The sequence below is a fragment of the Pezoporus flaviventris genome, unplaced genomic scaffold, assembly GCF_033815535.1.
Source record: "Pezoporus flaviventris isolate CSIRO_AGI_PZ_B2104156 unplaced genomic scaffold, CSIRO_AGI_Pfla_v1 ptg000015l, whole genome shotgun sequence".
NCBI lineage: Eukaryota > Metazoa > Chordata > Aves > Psittaciformes > Psittacidae > Pezoporus > Pezoporus flaviventris.
The window spans coordinates 16,449,838-16,471,090 of NW_026892563.1; the positions used below are offsets into that span (position 1 = coordinate 16,449,838).

The following is a 21,253-nucleotide window of genomic DNA, read 5'->3' on the forward strand; positions in this document are numbered from 1 at the left end:
TTAAGTTAGCAAAAAAATACTGGCACAATCCTTTATTCCACAACACCTTTTTATTTCTCAAAACAACACTAAAACCCCAGTAACTTTATACATTTAGAAGCACAAACTACTATCACCTATGGGAACAAGAGAAAAAGAAGAAAGAAGGTAGCAAGTAAGAGTAGTTTGTCAAAAGGCTTTAAAAGAAAGAGAAGGTAAGGTAAGAGTTACAGTACAGCTAAAATGTTATGTTTCCTCTTTCTGCTTTCTTTCCTGGATCCCCTTGTTCTGTCCTTTTCCTCACTGAATTGCTTCCAAATCACCCATCCCTTCTCTTGAGCATTCCTTTCTACCACCAGTTCTTCCATCCCCTCCAGTAGCCAGTCTTATCCCAAAAGGACTTGTGGTGGAAACTACTTAAAAGTGCTACATATATTTACTAATTCTTTTAGGAAGCACAAGTCAGCTGCTTTAAGAAGAAAATTAAATGCTGGCAGAGAAAGGGGAGATTTATTTGCTCATAATAAAAAATAAGATTTAAAGGACTGTGTGGAAAATGCCCAGTCCATTACCCCCCAACATACTTTCAAAGCAGAGCTAACTCAGATCAGGTTGCTCAGGACCTTCTTGTGTTTTGAAAATGTCCAAATATGGAGATTTCATAGTCTTCCTGGGCCCCTTTCTCCGGATTTGACTACCCTTCTGTTAACACTTTTTTCTCTCAAATATTTGAACAGGATTTCCCTTATCACATATTGTGACTGTTGCCTCTCATCCTATCACTAAGAAGAGGCTAGCTTCATCTTTTCTGTATCCCCTCATGAAGCAGCAGAAGAGAGCAATAGGATTTCAAGGTAACCTACTCTGTGTAAGGCTATTTCCCTCAGCTTCCCCTTCTATATAATATGCTCCAGACCCTTACCCATCTTGGTGGCCCTTCAGTAGGCTGGTCCAATATGCCAGCTGCTCCAATATGCCAGTGCCATTCATATTTCAGGGAGCCCAAAACAGGGAATACTGTGCCCAGTTTGGTCTCACAGTGCCCAACAGCAGGGAAGAATCACTTCCCTCAAACTGCTGGCTCAACTCTTGCCAATATAGCCCAATAGGCACTCAGATTTCCCACCCCAAGAGTGCACTGCCAACTCACATTGAACTTTTAGTTACTAGCATCACAGGCCATCTTCTTCCAAGTTGCTTTCCTATGGGCAGTCTCTAGCTTGTTTAGTTGCATGGGGTATTTCCAACACAGGTGCAGAACTTCACAATTGCCTGTGTTGAATTTCCTGGAGGATTCTTTCAGCCCAGTTTTCCAATTTGTCAAGGTCCCTCAGCTGCAGCCTTACATATCAATCGCTCCTTACAATTTGATGTCTTTGTGAATTTACTGAGTTAATTTTGCTCCCTCATCTAGGTCATTAATAATCACTGGCCTTGATATTGATCCATGAGATCAGCAGTCCAGCCACCTTTACAACCCACCTCCTAGTTTACCTATCTAAAACCATACCTCACAAACTTTTCTATCATGGCATTATGGCAGCCCACACTGAAAGCTTTGCTAAAATGAAGGTCTGCAGAGGTGGTCATCTCACTGTGAACAGCAATGAGGTTGCAAAGTCATAATATGTCCTCACTAATCCATGCTGGTTGTTCCTAATCACCTTGACTATGATGGGGCTGCAGGTGGTTTCCAAGGTAGATTTGCTCCAGTCTTCCCAGGGGCTGAGGCTACACTGACCAGCTTGTAGATCTGCATGTCCAAAATACGGGCACGACAACTGCATTTTTCCAGGTATCAGGAACGTCCAACTGTCACCACCTTTTGGAGATATCATCACAAGGCCAGCTCTTCATCCACTCATCAGCTCCCTCTGGTACATCTCATCTGCTCCTATGGACTTCTGTATACTGAATTTGCTTAAATGGTTGCTTAATTCAGTCACCTTTTATTACAGGTAATGCTTCACTCCCTAAGATTATACTTGGCTTAGGGACCTCAGCAAGCAGACCTTACAAGTAAAAACCAAGATAAAGACAACACTGATTACCTCAGTAGTTTGTACCTCATGCACCTCATATCGTTGGCCACTAAGCACCTGCCCCACTGAGCAGCAGGTCCACACTGTTCTCCAATTGCTGATACTATGCTTACAGAAGCCCTTCTGGTTGCTCTTCCCAGGCCCTGCCTTTGCTTTGAATTCCACCCTACCTGCACAGGTAGCATACCTATATTCCTGCTGGTCTGCTCATCCATGCTTTCATCTATTATGTGTACTTTTTTTGTGTGTTTGCTATTTCTACTAACCAAGAGCTGCCAGCTCTTTTAAAAATAAGTTTAAACCCTTGTTTGGTTCAAAGATACACTGGACACAAACTAGTTCCAGAGAATTGGTCTGCAGTTAGAAGTTCTTACGGAAAAGCAAAAAGTAAGTTTCAAAACTATCCCCAAACTCTTTTCAGTAAAGTACTATTGATCAAGAAAGAAAAACAGAACATAAAAGTGAAGTTCATCTACACAGCATAAGGTAATGATCACCCTCCTTCCTGCCTCCTTTCTCTCTCCTTTTCTGCAAGTTGTGTCAAGAAATTATTTAACATTTGATTTGTGATATTTTAAGACGTGTCAGTGGGGCATTCTACTGTGCAATGGTCAATCCTCACACAAATACCCAAATTATGAAAAAAAAATAAAAATCACTTGATTTTAAAAAATGTTACTGGAGTTACGAGTCACAAGCAGCAGTAGAAAAGAATTCCAAGAACTGCATTTTATTGTATGATTATCAGACATAACCTTCTTCAAAATGTTGCAGATACAATGAGCCAACCAAAATCTTCCTCGAAATAACAGTCTAGAAAGAACAAAATTGATACCTTTCTCCATCAGAAAAATTTACAGAGTCTTCTACATTACTGGTGGTAGAATCATTTGCACGTGCTACTGCTTGTGGAATTGAAGCTTTTAACTGTGCGATTTCTGCTTTCAGTTCTTCACACTGACAAGCAAATTGATTTTTTTCCACTTCTAGTAGTTCAGCCTGGCAAGTAAATAAAAATTCCTTTATATGTTAAAAAAATTGCATCTTATAAATAAATGCATCTTATACAAATTTACACCATTTTAACTTTACTGACTGCTTTTAGTTAACTTTTCAGTGAGATTGTAATATATGACAACCTAGACAAACTCCTTTAAAACAGCCAGCTGTCAGCTGAACAACTGTATCTGTGTGCCCCCTAAGCTTGCTCTCTCTTTTGTCTCAAGTCAAAGCCACTTGGAGCCTTGTAGTCTCTCTCCTAATTTTGCTTATTTCTATCTACGCAAGCAGAACAGGAGATCCTAGGATAATTTAGTATTTCTTCTCACTTTTAGGTAGCTTGATTAGTTAGTGGACTGAAGCACACAACACCTTGTGTATGAGAACTATGAAACACCCATTAAAAATTAGAAATAATTGGTAATTTGAAGGATATCACTGCTTTAACAAACGTACCTCGCTTTTATATCTGTCTCTCTCAATGCTGCACTTGTCCAGTTGCCTGAAAACATCATCCAGTTGCACAGCAATTTCATCTACCTCACTCTTGTTTTCACTATCTGCATATCCAGTTTTTAAATTTTGCAGGGTACTACATTGTTCCTTTAGTTTTGCTATTTCTTCTAAGGCCTGTTCATACAGAATGGTCACTTCAGACAAGCTTCTTTCACAACCACTTTCTTCTTTAAATGAAGGAACTGTCTCAGTCGACTGATGGCACATTTCTTTTTTTACATACTTATTATTCAATTCAAAAATCCTTTGTTCCAGCGTTTCTACTTGTTTGGTTAATACTTCACATTTGTTTTTGTACATTTCTTTTTCTTTGCTTAATAATTGCAGCTGATTTTTCAGTTCATTTCCAAAATCTACAGATGTCTCGGAAGCAGCATTAACATTGTGCTCTTTAGTTTCCATCCCTGCCCTGGGAACTTGAATAGCAATGTCATCTTCCATCTCTTCCTTTTTAACAACTAATTTTGGGAGCTCTGTCTGTGTCGATGAGGTCAACTGTTCAGTTTTTGATTCTGAAGTAGCTGCACTGCAAGGTTCTCCAATGTCACAGTTTTCTTTCTGCTTCACTTCTTGATCCAAATTAATACATTCAGTTTTTACTACAGGAATATCAGAATCTGCTGAAGGCTTTGGAGTACTGCTCTCCTCTAAAATAATGACATCATCATCATGGTTGTTGAATGTTTTGTCATTTAATCGAGGTGTCTTTAAAGACACAGGTGTAACACAAGTAGGTGTCTTCCGTTTAAGACTGAGAAGCAAAGTATTAAACTGTTTATTATATTGCAAAGTCAATTGTTTCAAACTATGTTTAGTGTTTCTATAACCATTATTAAAAGCTACCACTCAGTAACTAGAAAGGGATGTCTCCCTACATAGCATTTTAAGATGTGTAGCCAGAGTAAGTACCTTTCCTGTAAACACAAGTGGCTGACATCCTCACACTGAATTATCACCTTCACACATTATTGAAAAACAGACTAAGATTCAGTATTTGTGGAAACATCCCCCCCCCTCCCATCCTCCATCCCACATGCATTCCTTAACCAACAGAAGTTAAGAAAAACATACTACAGAATGCAGTTAACACAATACAGTCTTTTCCTAAACAAACAAACTACTAAGGAACTTTCCTCACCAGTACACACTACTTTTTGCTGCATTCACTTTTATACTTCACAAGGTTTCTTGGTACCTTTAATCAACCTGCTGCTTTCTATGCTCCCAAAAGTGACATATGAATTTTGGCAGCTATTACCTGAAGACAGGATTACATCAACACCATGATTTTCATTAACAAGTTATTAATTTTAGAAATAAATAGGAATCTACTTTGCACAGGTTCACTAACCTGTTATCAGAATCAGAATGAGGTGAAGATACTGATCTATTTAAAGTAAGCAGAGATCTTTTGACAGAAGCATTTGATGTTTCTGGTAGAAGTGATCTTAGAACAGATTCCTTTCCACTCACAGCTGAGAATGTTCTGAAGTCTTTACTTGAAGAAACAGGTGTTCTTACAAACACTTCATTATTGACCTATAACATAATATTAATTAAGAATTAAAAGAAACAGACATTAGTAGAGTCTTCAGAATAGGTTTAAGCAGTTCTAACTATCTGCCAACACGCGGAATTCTTACCAGCATTTCTTACATATACTACAAATATCTCCTTGAACCTTGCTCAGTATTCTGCAATAACTAAGGCTAACTTGACTCTACAATGCAAACCACAATTTTCTTAAATATTCTACAACCCCTACCCCCAAACTCTACTGATACCTGTGAAGTGTTTCCTTCATGTTGGTTTAAGATATACAACATACTAGAAAGCAGCAAATTCTATACCGTAATTACAGACTTTTACCAGATTTCTTAGAGGACTGTGAACACTGTACACTCCTCTCCGTGCACAGATTTACTGCTGTCAGAAAGCAGCTTTCTGATCTTACAAGTCTTTCTCTAGATAGCTATTTTAAAAGTACTGTGTAGAACCTCAGGCAAGAGCTTTTCCCAAGCTGTATCTGTCTGAAGCTTGACCATGACACACAAACCTGCTCATAATTAATTCAGCTTGTCTAAAGGAACAATACTTTACCCATAGAAATTACTTTTTTACTTGGGTAAACGTAACTGGAGAAAAACTAATACGATGAAGTATATAGATTAAAACGGCACATGTAAAATATCTACAGAAATTGAGTGATCTTCAGATGGCACTTTACTATGAAAGCAACTTAAACCAAAATCATGCTTAGGAAATTTGATTCTGAGTTACAATCTACACACTAATCACTTCACCGTGTTGATCTGCATCTGCATTTAATCTGAATTTAAGTGCCTCCTTGCAAAAGTACAGCTACTACAAGTCTGCCCATCTCCACCCCCTACCCCAGTTTTAAGGGCATCTTCACTATCTCCTCATAATATCTCTCTACAACAAATGCACTTTCAATAATTAGATGTCATTCTCTCCTGGGTTCAGCAGTAGCAGCCATTTTTCTCCTTCTTTGTTGCTGGTGCAGTGCTGTGTGTTTGACTTTCAGCCTGGGAACAACACTGATAACACTGATGTTTTTAGTTGTTGCTGAGTAATGTTTACTCTGACCAAGGACTCTGTGAGTCTCAAGCTCTGCAAGGGAGGAGGGGAAGCCAGGAGGAAGCAGAGACAGGACACCTGACCCAAACTAGCCAAAGAGGTATTCCATACCACAGCATGTCATGCCCAGTATATATACTGGGGGCAGTTACCCAGAAGGGCTAGATCGCGGCTTGGGTTGGGCATAGGTTGGTGGGTGGGGAGCGGTTGTATTCTCTCCCCTTGTTATTTCCCTTTTCATTATTATCATTGGTGGTAGCAGCAGTGGTTTGTGTTATACCTTAGTTACTGGACTGTTCTTATCTCAACCCGTGGGAGTTACATTCTTTCAATTCTTCTCCCCATTCCTCTGGGAGAGGGGGGAGGAAGGGGGAAGGGAGTGAGTGAGTGGCTGTGTGGTTCTGAGTTACCCCTGGGCTTAAACCACGACACGCTGGAAAACTATAACGCTTTTTACAGTGTCCTGGGATTCCTACTGAGGTTGTTAGGCCCTGGTTTGAGCCCTAGATTTCTGTAGAAATCTGGGTGCAAAGGAGGCACACAGTAGGAAGGGGCCATGCTGTTTCCACTGGGTACTGATGAGTAAAATGCCAATTACAAAAACCACCCACCCTAATAAATACGATGAGAGATTAGAAATACAAGGAAAAGTTTCAATACACAGACAATACCCAGAAACTTCTGCAATTGTAAGAGAAGGCTCAACAAAACCTTGACACCCTGCTCCAACCTTAGAGTGGGTGGCTCATTGAATTCACTTTTTACCCCTCCACTGCTCTGCTCTCTCTACTGGCAAACAGAGGGCTCTTGCAATACAAAGGATGTCTCCATTAAAACACATTTTTTTGAAAAATGAATGCAAAACCCGGCAAAGCTAGATCCAGCCACAGCACATCAGATTTCATGTTGCAAGAGCATGCTACCTCTTCTATTAAAGCTGGTGCCAGTGATCACATTCTGCCATTCAGTTCACTCTGTGTGGTTGTATATTTTCTTAATGAGGATCTGAAATCAGCTCCCTTCTCTTAACTTGACAGTCTGCCAGAATTATGCCATTTTACCAAATGCAGAAATCATACGATCCGTCTGTTGTCTGCAGCCATGCAGGGGAAACATTTTCCAAAGAGAAATGTGGGTTGGCCCCATAAGTATGTAATTATCCAAATTCTGAAGTGTTTCAAGGTGCTCTTGGACCTGATGCTGGCCATCTAAGCTCCTATGAAGTCTTTCAGAAGAATGTACACAACTAAGCTATTGAGTTGGCAGGAAATTTTTGGAGTACAGGACCCTGCTTAGCTTCCAGTAATCATTCCAATGCCATAGAAGAGCTAGGAGTGACTGATACATTTTCTAGCATTTTTTTGTAAGAGGGTTTTGTCCCTCTAAAGCTCCTTCTTAAATACTACATACAAAGCAGTGATGCGTTTTCCATCATTGGAGAGCAAAGACAGAATATTGTTGGTTTACTAATAGCGCACATATGCTGTATAGACATATAAACGAAACAGGATGTTGAACCAGTCAGTTGGTCATCAGCTAAAGCAAACTTTAATTCAATGCCTGGCCTATTCAATCAAACTGCACAGTACTGTTGCCAGCAAGAACAATTCCACTACCAAAATCAGTTTCCTATCAACTTCAAGAGTTACCTGGTAGCTGAACTCTAGACGCTTCTTCAGTTTTTCCCTGTCTCTGCCCAGCAGCAAGGAATAAAAAAAAAAAACAAAACACACCAAAAAGCTTAGATTCAACATGTGAATTCATTATAAAAACAAGCCAGCCTCAAAATCTAAAGCAAACACAACACTCCTTTATCTCAGTTACATACAACAGCTTAACGTCAAAAAAAATTCTCTCATAGATTAAGGTTTATTTTAAAAATTTGAAAATAAAAAACAAACCCAAAAATAAACCAACCCCGAAACTCCCAACTCTAGAATACCAGCCAGTATTAGTTAAAATTACCCAAGCTGGTTTTTTTTTAAACACACCTTAGTTAAGAACCCTCTTATTATGAAACAGGTGTATTGAGGTATTCAGCTGGTTCAACACTGAAAAATCCTTGAATTTCAGTCCTTGAAAAATAACAGTTCCTTAGACAAAGTCTCCTAACAGCGCTAGTAGCCCACTTCTGTAACATCTCAAACTATTTTCATCACTTACTACCACAAAACAGTGCCCCTCTAAGAGCTGTACTTGAATACCAATTGCTGCATTGCTCTCCTTAGTAGCTGTTAAATGAAAGGCCCCTTTTGTTACAACTTTCCTAATTTTGATTTAGGAGGGCAAACAGGTATTAAGTCAGAGAGAAATCTGAATGTAATGCCAACATGCTAGTAGCAAAAAAACAGTGCTATTCATCTATTCACTCCTACAGTCAAGTCTTGATTTTAAGGTACTATTTTCTGGCTGGATATATTCCCAGAAGAGATGCAATTACACCACACGTGACAGTAAAGGGCATTTAGTTTTCACATTCCCTTTCTAATGCTGAGACACTTGTAAGAAAGTCTCTACTACTCACTTTTTCTTGTAAGTTTTCTCATATGTAGGATGTATTAAGTCATCATCTTCTGGTTCTTCTGGCACATTACAATTCCTGAGTCAAGGAAGGGGAAGGATTTGAGGGTGGGAAATGAAAAAGAGCTTAACAACCATGTTTATAAGAGGTGATAAGAACTAAAAGCAGTACTGAAATATTCATCGAAATCTAATGTTACCGGAATTGTGGGTCAGGGTTCAGTGAGCAGAACCACTTTTCCGGCAAATGCTCTATTCCATCTGGCAGCTTCCGCCATTTCAGACATGAATCACATTGTACCCATGTCTGATCAGGCTGTTTTCTGTAATGAAAAAAATACCAGCACTTTCACATGAAAAGTTCATTTTCATGACTGAGTGTAGAAGAGTAATAACAGTATGTAAATTTCTTCTATTTAGAAGTGATACTCACTGTATCTCCTCAACTGGCAAAGCTAATGGGTATTCTCCATTTGCCTTTGTTTTCATTTCATTCCAGTAATCATTAAGCTTCTCTCCTAATGCTGCTATTGTAAGTCTGAAAAGTTTTTAAAAGACCACCATAAATAATCAAATCCTAGCACAATAAGAACTTTTATAATCTACAATGAAAGAACAATCATGAACCGCTCTAATATTTCTATTTGCACAACAGTAAGCTTTTTGCTTTGAGAAAAGCCTAGAAATCAGAAATTGTGTGAAGTCATGTTTGCCAATAAATAAATTGCTGAAAATATGAGTTGGAGCACAAAGACTGAAATCAAAGAGTCCTCAATTCAGAAGCACCATGAACGTACAGAGCAAACTCTGAAGCTACATCACCAGTTCAACCTCAGTCGTAGAAGAAACACGTACAAACCCACCTCTGTCAATCCAGTACGTAGCTGTGTATTTAGCTGATATTTCCATACATCCATGGAACTGCAGGTTCATGACTACTCCAAGCTGACATGCAACAATATGACATGAAGACTGCAAACTTACCATTGTAGTATAAAGTCAACATGTTGCTAAAAGGAGCAGGCTAGTCTTACCCTAGGTTAATTTCCAGCTAGTTCCCTGATTAGGGCTCATTGTGCAGCCCAATGACTACCAGAGCCGGCACACAGGAAGGAGCTGTGTGTAACAGCAGCAACAAGCCCCACAAATGAGGCAGAGGTAAGAATGCCTCTTGTAAGCATGCTGAATTTATGTCAGGGTAAAGTGGCTGGGTAACCAGAGTCTGAAAGCCAGTCCATCCCTGCTTGGCTTATTCCAATATTTAAACCACCTTGTGCCTTGAACTAACACAAATGCGTTTGCAGTGAACCAGTATGATGACCAAGAGAGTTCTGATTTAGATCACCTCTGAACCCAAGTCATGAATTTCTGTGCCAAAGAAAAGGGAGTACCACAAAGGCAGAAATGAGCAGCAATACATGGATGGGATCACATCCCTCTTCTGGAGGGGGAAGAAGGGCAGGTCAGTTTACACTGATCATGAAACTGCAGCATCAGTTTTATGTTTCTGGTTTGGGCAGGAAAGTTACCTTTTGAAAACCAGTAGCACTCTGCAGAAAAACATTTATAAAGGAGATCTTTCAAGCATAGTATCCCTCTGTGCCCACATTATATGGTTTTGTTTTTTTTTTTAAAAAGAAACATGTAAAAAGCATTCAGTGCTCACAGTGCCAGTTTGCACAACCTTAGTGCAAACCCTGGTCAACACAGATGACCATTCTATGATGTTCCTAATTCCTCCCTTTCTGCCAAAGGAACTGTTAGTGCCACCACATAAGAAAGGTTCAGGGAACATCTGTATTGAAAAAACTAAGAAGAGCTATTTTCCAGTTTGACTGACTACCTGATCTGCTTTACCATGTGTTTTTGTTAAGGTTTCTGCTAGCACAATGGTGAAAGAAACACGGGAACTTCTTAAAACTGGCAATATCACTGCAAAGAGCAGCACAAACTGTGGGTACCAGTTAAAGGTACAGGCAGATTGAACTGCACTGGCTGTAGCAGCTATTAGGTCTGTTCCTCCTCCAGGGGAACACTGTTTCAACAGCAGGAATGACCAGATTTATCATGCTCCTCAATTGCTGCAATTAGCAGGTCTGTTTATTACAGCCCTCAGGTGTGGTTTCTGGGTTATCTTTATAGGCTGAGCTGAATATAAATTAGCAATTCAGGAAACGCATGGTGGACATGTTGCCAGTGGAAGCTGAACCACAACTGGCTGAAGGGCAAAACATGCAGTTTGAAAGAGGTAATGAATTCTCCTGCCAAAGTTTACCCTACCTATGTTTAAAAGTTAATACCCTAAATTTCTAAGTCTAAGACAAAAGCAAGTGTTAAGGCACACAGAAGGAAAGTACCTGCTTTTTTAAGTGTATATGGTCAAAGGAGCCATCAAGAACAGAAACAAACCTGACTGATGAGGTAGTGATAAGAACAAACCTGGTCAGTATGTAGAGCGTGAGAATGGTTATTTTTTCAGTTGGAAGGATAAGGAAAGGAAAAGAGAGGAGCACGGGCAGTCATAAAACCTGACCAATTAGCATTAGCAAAGACAACAAGAAACAAGTGTAGTAAGTCATGCTAATTGACAGGCTATCAAAAAATACAGGCAAATTAGGATTTTGCAACTGGTAAGGATGCAAACCTGAGGATTCAGGATGCTTGAAACTATGCCAACTGATGAGGCAATGTTCGTGAGCAAGGAGGAGCAGGGAGGAACAAAGAGAGGTTTGACAGAAGAAGGTACAGAAGAAGCAGGTTGCGTGTAAAACAGGTTCAGTCAGTACAGTTGTCTGGACTACAGCTAGCCCTACCTTCTTGTATATTATTTAATAATTTCTTAATTCTCTACATATTCTTTATCCCATGTGTATGGCAAGAACTAAGTTCCAGCTACTGGCGAGAGCTGTGTGTGAGTAGATTTGATGCCAGCTCCTGGAGTCAAGACTGAATGTGTCATGCCAGTTATTGGAACAAGCAGAGGTCTCAGCTGCCACCCACTAAGGCAGGAGGTGCATCCCCCAAAACACAGCTCCTGGGGTGGACCAGTGTGAGTTAGTGTCTCAGCACTGGCAGCTGGAACAGAACTGTGTGTCACAGCTCGTGTGCCTGGTGCTGGGAGGGGGGACAAGCATCTGCATTTTTGCCAGTCCCAGTGTACTGGCATGCATGGAGCGTGCACATGTATTTCCCTCCAAACTGGACTCAGCAGTGAACAGGAGGCCCCAGGTCTGGGCAGCGATATCAGGCATGCAAGGGTTCATGTTGGTATACCCAAGGGAACTTGCAAATATGGAGTGTCTGTGGTATGAGTACCTGAGTACACACACATTTGCTAGCGAACAGCAAACCACTAGCCAGTGCGTAGGGGGCCTTTGAAGCAGGTAAGAGAGCCTGGGTCCAGGCAAGGATGCCAGGAGGACAGAGGGGCCATGCCAGTACTTGGAGGATCCACAAATGTACATGTGCTTGTGAGCCTAGAGTGCCATGTGTGTGCCTTCACAAGTGAGCTTCTATCTCTGCCAGCCTAAGAGAAGGAAGGGGACTTGGCTGTTCATGTTTTATGGGAGTCCTATATGTAACACCTTGTCTGTGGCAGACTCTGTAACAGCCATGTCAGTGTCCTCTGCATGCAGCTCTGGGACATGTGCTCAGCTCTGCTACTGGTTGAACCTGCAAACAGGAGGGTCGTAGCCACATCCTGCAGCCAGGGCAGAGACCCCAGGTCCCCAGGCTGGGCTTCAACAGCCAGGCAGGAGGGAGTCCTGAGACAGAGCTGCTGGAGGAGGCAGCTGTTCCTAATACCCCTTTTAACATGAAGCAGCACAGAAAACAGAATACAGCCAACAGCCCTGTCATCATGAAAGGAAAAAGTAATAAGAGAGTGTAACAATTCTCCAGGCTTCTATTCAGGAAGTTTTTCCTGGACAGTTGTTATGCCTCAGCTTGAAAACTGCTTACACAACTCATGCCCTCTAGCCTGTCTCCTCTCCACACGCTTCCTTTCACAATGCCAGTACAAGCGACTCACAGCAGAGGAGTGTACACAGATTAGGAAACTAGTTTAAAAATTTAAGTCAGACTACATTCCCAACCTGGTTCACAGTTTAACTATAAGAAATATCACATTAGATACTAATTGATGGGATGGATGCAGATATGCGACAAGTGGCAACCCCGAGTTAGAAATAAAAACTGAAACAAAGCAATGTCCCAAATCACCACTACCTTCAGGATGGCAGGTATTTTAAATGCTCTGTCAGGTAGCAGAGGATTTGAGGGCATTCAAGTCCACTCTTTGGAATGAAACCGAAAAGAAGGGCTCAAAATTATCCAGCAAAGCTATTCCAGAAAGGAACCAAACAAGAAATGTTATGAAAAAAGTTAACAGCATGGGATTCGTGTATCACAATTTCAGTCAAGTGCCACACATACCCATATTTTGGCAAGTTATTCTGTGCTCATTTTTACAATCATTGAAGGGCAGAATTGCAACCAACCACTTTTTAGGGCACTTACTTTACAATGAAGTGGACTCTAGACGCTCTAGACTTCACTGACTGAACAATGAATTCAGCATGACGAGTGTACATCTTACCCTTGCTGTTCAGAACAGTCATGCAGTTTAATGATGGCACATAAGCTTTTATTTTTACTACTTAGAAGTCTTTATTGCTAAGTATTTCACAATGAACAGAAAGTCTGCATAAAATGTACAGTTACCTGTATTCATTTGTGTAGTCAAAATCTTGTTTGTTATGAGTTGGTTTTAGAAAATTGCATTCAATGATGCCAACTACACCAACACCCATGTTGTTTGCCTGTAAGGAAACAAGATCTATCAGAAAAAACAACATATATTCTATGCTAATACTGCAAGAGTCTGTCAGAGGTAACCAGCTATGTACGCTAGGTAAGAACAATTTTCTGGCTTACAACTCTTCCCCAAAAACCAAAATCTCGACACAAGCCCACCAAATTATTATTATTACTACTACTAATATCCTCTGTTACACCCCTCTTTTTGTCCTGAAAGATATGCCCAGGCCTATATTTTGCGTATCAAGCTTAGTTTCAAAACCAAACATTAAAACAACCACATACAATTTAGTTTGAGCAGCCATTAAGAATTGTATTAAAAAGGTAGTTTTGTAAATGATGTATCAATATCCTAGTTTGCATTCATATTATTTTTAAAAAAACAGCATCTGAGTGCAAATGATTTTTGAAGATGTTAAAATATTTTTGAGCTTTAATTTCTTACCTTTAACTGACAGCCAACTCTTTCATAAGCTTTGATAAGTCTGTTTTTATGGTACATCATTATTCCATAATGATCTTTGTTTCTGCAGTTAAATCCAAAAGTAATTCTTACTGTTCTAGCCTTTTACCAGATATTAAGGAAAAGTTTGGCTAATCTCATAACCACATAGAGTTACTCTGAGTGTTCATTCTAAACTGGGTCCTGAAACTTTTTTCTATGACAATAATTCCTTCAGTATGTCTTAAAATAAAAATAAATAAATAAATATAATCACATGAGTATAACTGCAATGTACCAAGCAGAATTCAGGTAGTTTACAAAGAAAGTCACATCATTAAATTCAGCATGCAATAATGTAAATATAAGTAAAGGATACATTCAGAAATTTTGGCCTATATATATCACGTTCAATGAAGGCAAGGCTTTTGGACACCAGCTGTGTTTTCACTTTTTGTCCTCGCAGAATGATCTGCATTGTTGGCTTCAGATACAAAATACTGCAATAAGCCTACAAAACAGAGTAACTGCTGTTACTAAAAAAACCCCTCAAACATCAAGGTATGAAAATTTTGCAATACACATTATGTTTAGGAAGACAAACTCAAGCTTTAACTCACTTCTATTAAATGTGGGGCTTTTTTCCAACTTGAATCCAGAAAAACAGGATACGTGTATCACAAATTAAATTAATTGCAATCGAAGGACAACTTTTACACATGACATGTTAATAAGGTATCTGAAGATGCAGTTTTAACACTAAAAGAGCTCTCAAGCACAGAAGCCTCTTATTCCCCTACTGAGAGCTTAAATATTCTACTACAAACTTTAAAATAACAAATAAAAGCATGTTAACTTTGCTCCAAATGACTATATATAGCTTGATAATAGCTACATAGATCTATGAATTTTAATTTGCATTTCATTTACCATTATATTTACAACTTCTCATACTTGAAGCAGATATAGGGCTTCAGCAAGTCAGAATAACTGAAGGTTTTAGTTCAAGTGGAATACTTCTGAGTATTATCCCCCTGCCAAGAAGTGTGCCCAGAACACCTAGAAACTGCAGATGCATTTTCTTACAAAAAGACGACTTCAAAGCTTATGAGAATCAATAGTGGAGAAAGTGGTCATATCAATTAGCTTACAGGAAAGTTTTGTCCCTGTCTGCATGAATGCATTCAAACAATTCTGCTTCCCAGAAAACCTAGAAATTATAATTTTAAAATGGATAGGCTTTGTTTGACAAAGATCCAGATGGGCATATGCATGTATACCTGCACTAAGATGGAATCTTACTCTGCTGAACACCACAGACACACACCCCTATTTAACTTCTGAAGCTACTTATTGCATTTCCTGATTTGCTCCTTAGTGGATAATGATGGCTATATTTAACAGCAGAATATATTTGCAAGACTATATAAACCCCAGTAAGTTTCTTCTAACCAGCAAATGTCTACAGAAGTTCACAAATACATTCCACCTTCAATTTCTAAATAGATGTTGACATACTGCCCTAACATTTAAATTCTGATGTTTGTCTCCCTCCTCAATCAACACATCTATAGTATAAGTACACTATATTACATAGTATTACATTAAAACAAGAACACATACCCTCCAGCTTCAAAAAATGAACAAACAAATTTTAAAGAGCCTTATACATACTCTCAATGAGTAGTCACTTTCTGGAACAATCTGGTCCAGTCTCTCTTGTTTTTTATATCCTCTTTTGCCCGTTTCATCTAAGTCTTCTGGAATTCTGATGTCGTATTTATCCTTGTCAAAGTCAAACTCTGTTTTTTCATTTTTATCTCTGAGAAGTAATATTAAAAAATATCCTTATTATGACAAAAAGGAAGCCAATACAAGATAAGATACTGTAGTGGACCCAGGGGTTATCATAAAGATGCAAGAGAAAGGGAATTCCTTTAAGCCATGGTGGTTTTCCACACAGCCTAGAAAGAACAAAAATACCTGTATGTACAGGCAAGTATTACTGCTCACATACACTGAAAGGTAACAAAGTAAGTGAGGGATACAAGGAGAATGGAATTCATCTTACCTTCTAAGATTCCAAATGATAATTCTTGTTCCTTTTTTCCCTATTATAGCATCTAGCTCTGCCAGTAATTTCTCCTCAGTAGAAAATAAAGAATGTGTTAAGATGGCTTTCAGGCTGTTTTTGGATTCCACTGGATCACTTATCTGTCGTAAGCACTATATTAAGGAGAGTAACTTTGAATGAAGTAGGCTTTCAGAACAGGAGGACATTTCCACAACAGTATCCTGTACTTAACTTCACAGGTTCTTTCATTCCACATCCGAGAGCTCCTACAAATGCAAAGGCCTTAACAAATTATAGCCTTTCTTACATGTTACAATTTATTTAGAGTATCTGTAAGATTAGACAAGGAGATATCCTTTACTGATACTATCATCCAAGTTTTGCATGTATCCACAACTTTTCATTCAGAAATTGTTGAAAGGATATGATGGTTGTTAAATGTCACTATAGGAACCATGACATGTTCTGCTTTCGTGACTTCAAGGAAAGTCTGAGATAACAGGCCGACACTCATGGTTTCTCCATTCTTGGTGAAGACAATTGCATCTTTTCCCAGGCGCATTGACCCTGACTTAAACCCATTTCCATACAGTCCTACCGGAACACGGCCATTCATCACAGACTTCTCACTGAAGCCAAAGCTGAAATATATGAAAACATCAGAAGAGTGTAAAAGGTCCTATAAAACTTGAAAACCCAAAAGATGCATGCAAGGCTTACCAAATTAGATTCAGGTACAAGTTAATAGCTTGCTTTAGAGACCATGAACTACTGTACAATGACAATGTAGAGTTACGCAAATCCTGAAAGTTACTCTGCTAAAACCATACTGCAAGAATCCAGATAAATTTACTTTCATCTTTAAGTATTGAAAAGAAATATAATCTGTCTGGAATTATGCAGTAAGCATTCCTATGGGATTCTAATAGTTATCTTGTGGCTTCACAATAAATACTAAGAAAAGCCCCTAAAGCTCCCCTCTACTTGCTTGAAAATGTGCCATCTACATATCTTCCATTAGTAACTGCACATGACATTTAAAGAAAAACAGGTAACTGTATCTAGAACATGGAATTTAACAAGCAAGCTATTATTTACAGTGGCTAATAGAAAAAGAAATGTAACAGTTTTAATTCCAGCTTGCTCAAGTTTACACCCAGAGATTTATCTGCAGGCAGAGCAATCTTTCATTCTAAAAGAACAATTGAACAGCAACTTCTCAGCTAACTGTAGAAGCTGCAGAAATATAATTTCAAACCCTACAGCACATTTAAAGATAAACAAACCACATCAGTACAATTCCCTTAAATTTTCCACAACACCTTCTATTTTCAATATTCCAGAGGTTTTGAACTGAATCTCTCTTCTTCCCCCTTCTTGCTCACTTAACTTAAACAAAAGCAATCAAATTAAAAATATTAGGAAAACATTAAATTTTCCTTAGCTCCACTATAGGGCACTACAGAGTTTATACAGTACAACCACTGCATAGAAAGTTAAACGGGAAGGATGACAGAAAGGATAAAAGGAAATTAAGATATAAAAACACTGATAAAGTTGTGAGAGAGTTTTATTAGCAACTGCCTATTCTAGAGTCTCACTTGTATAACCGCTCACTTTCAAATATGCAAGTTTATAAACAAAATTATTTGATTATATATGAGAAAAGGAATAACCTTAGCAGTAACAGAACTAGCAGCTGGAATTTTCACAAGGAAATAAAAAATGCAAAAGAGGTTATCCACCTTAGCATTTTGTGCAGCTTCTCTGAGTTCATACCATTTCCATTATCAGTGAATGTCAAGCACATAGTGTCGTTTATCACCGTTTTGTCTATCCATATCTGTTTAGCACTCACATCTGGATCATAAGCATTATCTGAAGAGAAAGAAAGCAAATAAGGGTGAGATACTAAGAAGCAAAAAGTAAACAGTTTAAGTGAGAACATATTTTAAAGTGTTGTAATTCCAGTGAAGATGTCCGATAACTCTTCCAAAGTTACATAAATCCATATGTAACACCCAACACAGCCTTATCTAGTAGGAATACATATATAATCAATCTGCCAAATGTCAGGCTTGCAACACTGCCAAATAGCTATATGGAACAGCTGCTCCTAACCTCACTGTAGTGTTGTGCTTGCACATATGTTTATTTGCTGAATATGGCAGCTTAATGTAGTCCCCCAGTTGTGGGCCCGTGACACTCAAGACACATGTTAAACTAATGAAGCTCTGAAATTGCATCCATTTTTCAGCTCCACAGCTAGGTATGTAATACCAATAAAGAAATTTTGTGCTGGCACTGATACAAATTTCTCAGCTAAGTCACTGAATATTAGTCAACTTTTACACAGAAGCAAGAAACCATAGCTTTTAATAAAGTAAATGTTACACTAAAACCTAAGTCTCCTAAAACACTATCTTCTTTATAGATGACAACACTAAATCAAAACGTTATGACGTTTTAAGAGCTGCATCAAAACTTGGCAAACCTTGCCTGGAAACAACACACAATTTCCCAGCTATTACAAGATGATAGTAATACATAGGCAAAAATTTAGGTGGAGCTGAGCAGCTCAAAAATGAGAGCAGAAAATGAAACCAAGACAAGTTTCTACTTTCATTTCCTGTCTCCCAAACAGTTGTTGCAATATTTACTTTCTCCCAGCCACACAAACACCTTTTCCGGCAGGCTCCTAGGAGGCTACAGTCCAGAATGCAGACAATGTATCACTGATATACATGGCTGCAACAACATCTTACCTACTGCAGGCCTGTGGGCTTTTTAACTGGGAAATAGATTTGAAATATTACCACAACTTCAGATAATAAAATTTGAGATACTAAAAAAGGCAAGAAAAAAACCTGAAGCCCAGCTCCCCATCATCCCACACAGTTCTGTGAAATCTAGAACGCTGACACCACAAGTGCAGGAGATACAGGTGAGAAAACTTGTTGCTGCTCTGTTACCATGTTGCTTCCATATTAACAGAACTGTCACAAATACACCTTTTGCTAGTACAAGTTGGTCAAATTTGAGAAGTCACAACTTCTACAGAAAGCACAAAATGCTTTAGTTTAAACTTCTGCTTACAGGATTTGAAAGAGCTTGCAGCATTGCTACTGCAAGTGAAATAGAAACCATGGCTCCACAAATATTTCTTGTCAGCAAAGCTAGTTTAGATTTCATCTGCCCGCACACCATTTTCTCACATCTCTTTTCCTCCCTTCCCCAGCACTGTGCTACTCATGGAATTTGCAAGGGGGAAAGCACAAGGAAAAGGAGGGGTAGGATGTGATGGCAGAGCAGAGGGCAGTGCCCCTGCCTCACTGCCTGTTTTGCAAGTTCAGCTGAGAGTCATAAATAAACAGCTCTAGTCAACACTGCGGCCTATAAAAAGGAGTCACAGCTCAGCAGCTTGCTTTCTATAAGCATAAAGTACAAATTACATCCACAGTGAAACTGCATCATTACTGTGGATGAAAAGATATTTCAGCAAACGAGGTCATTTCAAGTACAATTGAATGGTTGGAAGCATTCTTCCAAGACCATGATTTATGAAGGTCTCCTGATCTGTCAGTGCTCCAACTCTCTCTAGATGTCCCATTTACTCTCTTCAAAGTATTCATTAGTTTACCTATATTTAATCTGACCGAGTACTAATGGGAGAAGCCAGCAATATAACCATCAAAAACTGGCAGAAGGGGCTAGAGCTTAAAGGCAAATTTCAGCACACACACCATTAATGTTTTAGGCAAGCTCACATAAACTAAAATTCAGATCTCCATAACATAACAATTGGTATTATTTGGCATTTGGCTTACAGTATAGCCTTTCCTAGCATGTGATAGGTGGATTATAAAATTCACTTAAACAAACATGCCTAACTAAAAGCCTTTACAACCAATATGTTGCTACAATGCTTTTGAAGCTTTGTTAAAGCAACACATATAACAAACCTGAGGCAAAGGAAGAAAAGTCTAGATGCCTTGCACAACACATCTACCATCATTCAAGCCAGGTAGGGTGACAAAACAGCTGAAATGCCCAGCCCTTTCTGCAGTCACATGGTTTTGGTTTCCTCCTCTGTGACAGCTCTGGCCTTATCTAGCTGAAAAATTTCTACTTTCTTTTGTTAGGTTAATTTTCAAGATTAACAACAGCAAAATGTGCACATAAGAAGTGAAGGAATGTGGGACCAGAAGAGCTGCTCCCTTTGGCAGTAGCAAACTGCTAGATAAGCTTGGCAAGCCTTTCTAAACCACACCTTTATTTTGAGGAATCAGAAGAAGTCCACTAATCACCCCCTAACTCAGGAAACAAGCAACCCTGAAGATATCCAGTTAATTGCTATTCAAAATCAAAAGCAAGATGATCAGCAGGAGCTAATAAACATATACACAGCCCTAGCTAACAGAGGACAGTAGAGACAATAACATAAGCAGAACTCTTAGAACACTGACAGACCATTAAAAGGAACCACTCTAGCGGCTCTCTTCATCCTGAAGATGTTCAGCCAGTAATTTGGTAATCCAAAAGAAAATTAGGATACTTGAGGAGTATTGTGACTGTGCAAAAAGTACTACTGAACGTTTTGAGGAAGCATTGAAGAAAAGGGAAAAGTCAAAGTGCCTGTACAAAGAATGGTATAATGGGTGGAAGGTTGGGGAGAAGAGGATAATACACACTGATTGTGTGCAAGCTGGCTGCTGGTCAGTATGCTTTTATGGCTGGACTCTGTGCCACTCTGCTCTTACTGAATGCTATTTCTAATGATTTCCTGTGCTAGCATGAGCTCTGTTCTCAGTGTGTGCTTGCACACATTTGTTCTGCTATCAAACATCAGGCTGGACAAGTTGGAAGAAACCAGCAACTGGTGAGATCCAAGGTCTAAACTAGAGACTGGTAAGAAGCCCAGGACAAAGGTACTGGAAAGACTCCCATGTCTTGGCAAAACACCCAGAAACACGAAAAAGAATGAGTGATAAGTGAGTGAGAGTACACATATGTGCCACTACTGAACTTTAAACCCAGTTAGGCAAGAAGCAGGAACAGGGTAAGGCCATATGTACTGTTCATGTTTTGAGCACTGCTTGTGAGCTCTTGCAAAGTTACTGGCCTCCTGTCTGTTACAATCTGTCTGTGGCCAGCCGTGTTTACAGGATGCCAGTATACACACATCTTTGGAATGTGCACTCAGCCTTAATACTCTCTGGGCCTGAGAAGAGAAAAAGGCAGTAGTAGACTTGCATTTGATGG

The 21,253-nt window shown here is 39.2% G+C and overlaps 1 protein-coding gene across 5 annotated transcripts in view; it reads right to left on the reverse strand.

Moving 5' to 3' along the window:
* The window catches only part of MORC3 (MORC family CW-type zinc finger 3), a 28,679-nt gene that overhangs the window by 2,114 nt on the left and 5,312 nt on the right, over positions 1-21,253 (reverse strand). For 3 of the 5 annotated variants that reach the window (XM_061453590.1, XM_061453589.1, XM_061453591.1), the window contains exons 3-16: positions 17,737-17,869; positions 16,418-16,632; positions 15,989-16,136; positions 15,592-15,739; positions 14,297-14,428; positions 13,921-14,040; positions 13,380-13,477; positions 9,091-9,195; positions 8,858-8,980; positions 8,662-8,736; positions 7,787-7,829; positions 4,888-5,075; positions 3,477-4,287; positions 2,857-3,020 (exon numbers count right to left, since the gene is read on the reverse strand). In XM_061453590.1, coding sequence (XP_061309574.1) covers positions 2,857-3,020; positions 3,477-4,287; positions 4,888-5,075; positions 7,787-7,829; positions 8,662-8,736; positions 8,858-8,980; positions 9,091-9,195; positions 13,380-13,477; positions 13,921-14,040; positions 14,297-14,428; positions 15,592-15,739; positions 15,989-16,136; positions 16,418-16,632; positions 17,737-17,869 — 2,503 coding nt within the window. Of the gene's footprint in view, positions 1-2,856; positions 3,021-3,459; positions 4,288-4,887; positions 5,076-7,786; positions 7,830-8,661; positions 8,737-8,857; positions 8,981-9,090; positions 9,196-13,379; positions 13,478-13,920; positions 14,041-14,296; positions 14,429-15,591; positions 15,740-15,988; positions 16,137-16,417; positions 16,633-17,736; positions 17,870-21,253 lie in introns of those variants that run through there. The other 2 variants (XR_009743439.1, XM_061453592.1) reach the window with 2 other exon arrangements.